The following is a 6,639-nucleotide window of genomic DNA, read 5'->3' as shown; positions in this document are numbered from 1 at the left end:
TAAATCTACCCATATTCACCTTTTGGGAAAAAAATACAAACAGTACCCAACCTATGGCCGACTCCGAATTTCTGTACCCAAGTTTCCAAAACTATCACAATGGTACCCCAAATATCTCGCCCGACCCAACATATGTACCTGCCGTCCATGACAGCGTTAACCTGTGTGCCACGTGGCTTATTTGATGGGTATTTGCGTCATTTACTTACCCAGTCCTTTTTTTTGGAAATAATCTGCAGCTTGGTCCCATTTTCTTCTTCTTCTCCCTCTCCTCCCTCTTCCTCCTCTTCTCCTCCTTGTTCCTCTTAATCTCCCCCTTCAGCTCCGCCATTCTCTCCTTGTACGCCTTCTTCACCGAGTTGTTCTTCTCCCTCTCCTCGAACGTCGTCCCCTTCCGGCTCACCTGAACCGCCGACGACCTCTGCTTCCGCGGCTGCTTCCACTTCCGCCCGGAGACCTTCCGGGCGATCACGACGTCGTAGCTCGGTCGGCTAAAGACTGGTTTGTCCGGATTGTCCGAGGAGGACACCGCGGATCGCTTCGCCGGAGGTGGGTAGGCGGCGTCGATTTTCATGGCGGCATCTTCGTAGTCAGCGGCGGCTTCGGGGTTCCGCTTGCGCTTGTAGGTTTTGCCACCGAAGCCTTCGTCTAGGCAGCGGAAGTCAATTATGCAGGCCAGTGAAGAGCATTGATAACATTTAAGGCATCAGATTCCACTTCTAATTTCGTGAACCTTCCATGAGACAGTACCTCATTCCAAAAAGCACCACCAACGCCTCACCATAATGAGCAGACAGCCCTCCTTCGATGGTGTGCATCAGTGCTCCTTTCATACTACCCTTCTCATCTCTTACAACAGCTCCAGGCCTGCCTTGTGGGGGACCATCGTTCCGACGAACTTTGCCTCCTAGAAGAAATAGAAGAATCTGATGAAACACGAGATGAGACAGCAGGGAGTACGTGGCCTCAAATTGGCTTTACCGAAACTGTTTTGCCATTCAAGTGCTTGACTGACAAGCTGCTCCCCACCACATACTCTTTCCCCGAATCTGCATGCATTTCGATTTTTCCAGATTAACCAAGCAATATCCCCACACATAGGCAAAGAGGTGGAGCAAGCATCATCACACGTGCAGAAGTGGGGTTTAGATGCCAACACCGAGACCTGCCTTATTTTCTGTTTGTTGATCCATTTCTCAATGTGTTGGTGGTCATGGATTTTTCCTTTAATTTGTGCGATGGTTGCCAGGTGAACCACAATACCCACTGCTCTCAATGAAGGAATAATGATTTCGAATTTGGTAGAGGTGTTCAGCTAGCTTGCCACAAGCCCACTAAATTGCTAGAAAGTTCCTGCAGTTTTGCATTTGTATGGTTTTCAACTTTTCATTGCTGTACCTCTCTCTTCTTTGTATCATAGGCGGGAACCTTCTAGAATGTTCTGCTGGCTTGTATTAGTATGTATGGTTCCATGATTCCTTGGCTGGCTTTTGGTCTAATCCTCCAGTTGGTTGTAATTTTTGTTCTTCATTCAATTAAAAAAAAAAATCCACATCGGCCTGCTCCTCCACAGAAAACTTTGAAGGGATTTTCTTTTTTGGCGGGAAATGGCTATGTAACTGAGTTGTTAGTTAGAGTTGGCGCCAAATACCACCTCGGTCGGATTTACCCCTAAAAATACACCACGTGGCACATGGGTTAACGCCGTCATGGACGGCAGGTACATATATTGGGTCGGGCTAGGTATTTTGGGTACCATTGTGATAGTTTCGGAAACTTAGGTACAGAAATTCGGAGTGGCCCATAGGTTGGGTACTGTTTGTATTTTTTTCCCTCACCTTTTATTAATCTTCCCGTTTTTACCCAACAGTTTACACTCTCTTCTTATTCAATAGCCTTTCTTTATTAAAGAGAGAAGAAGGCACGTGAAAAAAAAAAAAAAAATCAAAATTCCAATTTAACACCTTTTTTCCAACAGCAAAGATCAATCCCACTTCATCAGCAAGGACCTCCACTAGGCTTTCTCAATCGCCCTCGTCTGCAATGTTCTTATTGCAATTATGTCGGGCATGTTTGACAGACTTGTTGGATGTTGAACCCGCATCTTAAACCTACAAGGCAAGGTCATCGTCCTAAGGCGAAAACAGCTACTGTTCAATTGGTCCAAGAACCAGATTTCTATGGAGTGGCTGGACAAGATCATCATACAGTAGGTAGGGCTACAACATCTATTGCTGATCATGGTAAGATAGGCATGGCTTTAAAGGTTTCTAACTTTGTTGGTTCTGATACATGGATTATTGATTCTGGTGCCTCCGATCATATGACTTATGATAAATCATATTTTACTGACTTGTCTTCCCCACCAGTGTCCTATGTCACCAATGTCAATGGTGAGGCTTTTCCTGTGTTAGGGTCAGGGTCAGTGCGTATTACTCCCACTTTAGAGCTTCATAATGTGTTATATGTACCTGACTTGTCTCATCACTTGATATCTGTTCCACAGATGAATACTAAGTCTAAATGCTCCGTATCCTTTTATCCTATATATGTGATTTTTCAGGATCTTCTCACCAGGGAGATAGTCGGTCGGGGCTATCTGAGGGGCAGGTTGTTCCATCTGGATCAGACATACGCAGGAGAGAAACCAGGAGCACAGTCCCGAGTCGCTTTGACTTCAAATTCTGATAAGATAAGTGAAATTTGGTTGTGGCATCGCCGTTTAAGGCATCCTTCATTTACTCTTATGAAAACAACTATGCCTACTCTGTTTATTGGTGTGAATGAGTCTGCTTTACGTTGTGAAACATGTGTTTTGGCCAAGAGTCATCGTGCTACTTATTCTCCTAGAGTGTCTCATAAAAGTGTTATTCCTTTTGAGTTAATTCATTCTGATGTTTGGGGACCTTCTAGAGAGCTCACTGTATCGGGTATGAGATATTTTGTGTTGTTTATTGATGATTGTACGAGATTGTCATGGATTGCCCTTCTTAAAAGCAAAGATGAAGTCTTTCCAGCTTTCCAAACTTTTCGTACTCTTGTTCAAACACAGTACCATAGCACCATTAAAGTCCTTCGTTCTGACAATGGGGGGAGAATATGTTAATCATGTTTTCCAAGAGTTTTTTAACACCCATGGGATTGTTCACCAAACCACATGTCCACAAACACCTGAACAAAATGGAGTGTCTGAAAGGAAAAACCGTCATTTACTTGATATGGCTTGTGCCCTTCTCTTTAGTGCCCATATGCCTAAGTATCTTTGGGGCGATGCTGTATATGCTTCCTCCCATCTTATCAATCGTCTTCCCTCTAGTGTCCTTCAGGGCAAAATTCCATTTGAGGTTCTTGCATCTCATGTCTCCTTACCTTCATTTCATAATGTTCCAGCTCGTGTCTTTGGTTGTGTTACTTTTGTCCATGTTCCTAAGAACCAGAGGTCTAAATTGGATGCTCAGGCACTTAAGTGTGTGTTTGTTGGCTACAGAGGGTATCAGAAAGGGTACAAGTGCTTTCATCCACCTACCAGGAAGTACTATGTCACTATGGATGTTACTTTATTTAAGGACATGAGTTATTTTTCCTCTTCAGATACAGCTCTTCAGGGGGAGAATTCATTTTTTGAAGAGCTGTATCATGGAGATGGGGAGGAATCAGAAGGAGGAGAAGAAGTAGGTGGTATTTTGACGGATCCAGTTGAGACCATTAGCTCGCCGTCTCCAGAAGCAGAAGCTCCAAATATCCAAGCACCAGTTTCTATGGCCGAAAATGATGTTGAAGACACAATTGTCCCTCCTACCATTGCTTCTACCCCTGACCCACAACTTCCTGGTACTGAAGATCACTCATTTGAGGTATGTCCACCCACTAGTACTAGTATTAATGAGTCTAATGTTGGGCAATATGTGTTACCAAATAGGACCACTCGGGGTCAATCAGCCAAAAGATATGAACCTACTCTTACTGCCAAATCAAAATACCCAGTAGCCAATTATATGTCCACTAGGAGGTTGTCTAAGTCATATGAATCTTTTGTGAATCAAATATCTGCTGTATCAGTACCTAACAAAGTGCAGGATGCATTGGGGGATCCAAAGTGGAGGAAGGCAATGGAGGAAGAGATGGAGGTGTTGCAGAAGAGCAATACTTGGCAACTTGTGCCTCCACCACAAGGCAAGAAGGCTGTAGGTTGTCGTTGGGTGTTTACCGTGAAGCATAATGCAGATGGATCAGTGAATCGGTACAAAGCACGCCTTGTAGCAAAGGGGTTTACTCAGACGTATGGTATAGACTACGATGAAACGTTTGCTCCTGTTGCCAACATGAACACTATTCTGGTTCTGCTTTCGTTTGCTGCTAGTTTAAACTGGCCACTCAGACAGTTTGATGTCAAGAATGCATTTCTTCATGGAAAGTTAACCGAGGAAGTGTACATGAGCCTTCCACTTGGGTATGTAGCTGCTTCTCCTGGTGATTTTGTATGCAAATTGAGAAAGTCTCTGTATGGTCTCAAACAATCGCCTCGTGCTTGGTTTGGGAGATTTTCACAATTCATGCGAAAGGTTGGTTACAAACAGAGCAACTCATATCATACCTTGTTTCTCAAGCATCAACAAGGGAAGGTAACAGCTCTAATTATTTATGTGGATGATATGGTAATCACCGGCAATGATACTGTTGAGATGGATAGACTGCAGAGACAGCTAGCCTCTGAGTTTGAGATGAAGGACTTGGGTGAACTTAAGTACTTCTTAGGAATTGAGGTAGCTAGGGGGAGAGAAGAGATCTACCTGTGCCAGAGGAAGTATGTTCTTGACTTGCTAACAGAAACAAGTTTGTTGGATTGTAGACCTATAGATACTCCTATTGAGCAGAATCATTGTTTAGCTGAGTATCCAGATCAGGTACCTACTGATCGAGCTTGCTATCAGAGGTTAGTCGGGCGCTTGATTTATTTGGCTCATACTAGACCAAATATTGCATATGCAGTGAGTGTGGTGAGTCAGTTCATGCATAACCCAAGTGAGAGTCACATGGATGCTGTTATGAGAATTTTAAAGTACCTGAAGTCAGCTCCAGGAAGGGGAGTATTGTTTTCTAAACACAACAACATCCTTGAGGTTTGTGGCTTTACAGATGCAGATTGGGCTAGAAATATTACAGACAGGAGGTCAACATCAGGTTACTTTACATTTGTGGGAGGTAATTTGGTTACATGGAAGAGTAAGAAACAGAAAGTTGTGGCACGATCTAGTGCTGAGGCCGAGTATAGAGGTATGGCTCACGGAGTGTGTGAATTGTTGTGGCTGAGAAATCTATTACGTGATCTGGGTTTCAAACTCGAAAGTACTATGCAGTTGTATTGTGACAACAAGGCAACCATTGACATATCACAGAATCCAGTACAACATGATCGTACTAAGCATGTGGAGGTTGATCGTCACTTTATAAAGGAGAAGCTAGATGCCAAAATTATTAGCTTTCCTTTTGTTCAAACTGAAGAGCAACTTGCAGATATACTTACCAAAGGAGTTTCCAGGAAGGCATTTTATGACTCACTAAGCAAGTTGGGCATGGTTGATGTGTATGCGCCAACTTGAGGAGGAGTGTTAGCGTGAGTTGTTAGGAAAATGCAAGGAACCACAAAACATGGAAAAGGAACCACAAAACATGGAAAAGCATGTCTGCATGTTATGTGGATCTTTATCAGATTTGTCTCTTAGGATCAGTGTATATATATTTACATCTTCTGTGTAAGAATTTGTAATTAGATTTGTATACCATCTTCTTCTGTTAAACATCAATACAAACTATTCATTCTCTCATTCAAGTTGACTAACTCCTGCTGATTCTCTGCTCTTCCATTCTGCATAACAGCAAAGGTAGCTGTTAACCATATCATGAAGCCTCCTAATGTTTCCAAACGAATTCCAAGCCAACGGTTGCCACTCATGTTCACCAGTGTGAATATGATATTATTGTCTACAGATTTTCCATTAATGTCCGCCATCCAATCATATGCCTTGTATGCACGAATAGTTGATAAACCATTCAATGCTTCACTAAATTGTGCATATACAGGGGAACTGCTGATAGAGTCCAATCGCTTCACCTCAGGAAGAAAAAGAAAAGATTAAAGATATTAGAAAACGATACAGCATTAACCAACAAGAATATTATTAATTGTCGCAATAACTTTTAGCTAAGGGGTGACTCAAGTAAACATGGTGAGCCCATTAAGGAATTGATTAAACAGTTCCTTGCTAGAAGATAAGATATTGGGAGACAACAATTTCTCCAGATGATTTTGAACAATAAACTTTGGAGATGGCAGAATTGTTTGGATTTACTTTTTGAAAAAATAAAAATAAAAGAAATAAATCCTTAGCGCAAGTATACACATCTAATTTGAGAAGCCACGCTTCTAGAAATAGATGATAATCAGCCCAGATATCATCAAGGATGTGATTGTGATAGTGTGATACATAGATCATAACTTTAAGAAAGCACTCATATAGGCACTGAAGATTATGCAGAATGCCAAACGGTCAAGTTACTTTATGGCCTAGCATAATAAACTTCCAAAACAGCAATGTTTTTTTTAGAAGCATATGGACTGGAGTTACCATAGATTTCTAC

The 6,639-nt window shown here is 42.3% G+C and overlaps 1 protein-coding gene across 1 annotated transcript; it reads right to left on the bottom strand.

Annotated features, from left to right (window-relative positions):
• Positions 1 to 51: 51 nt before the first annotated feature.
• LOC133744347 (uncharacterized) lies at positions 52 to 1,059 on the bottom strand. The gene is made up of 3 exons (XM_062172470.1): positions 996 to 1,059; positions 751 to 907; positions 52 to 674 (listed from the first exon to the last, which is right to left on the bottom strand). The coding sequence occupies exons 1-3, from the start codon at positions 1,057 to 1,059 to the stop codon at positions 206 to 208; spliced, it is 690 nt and encodes a 229-aa protein (XP_062028454.1). The 3' UTR covers positions 52 to 205.
• Positions 1,060 to 6,639: the final 5,580 nt, after the last annotated feature.

This window comes from Rosa rugosa, chromosome 4 (genome assembly GCF_958449725.1).
Source record: "Rosa rugosa chromosome 4, drRosRugo1.1, whole genome shotgun sequence".
Lineage (NCBI taxonomy): Eukaryota > Viridiplantae > Streptophyta > Magnoliopsida > Rosales > Rosaceae > Rosa > Rosa rugosa.
Note: the sequence above shows the minus strand (reverse complement) of the source record. Positions and strands in the feature narration are given on the sequence as shown.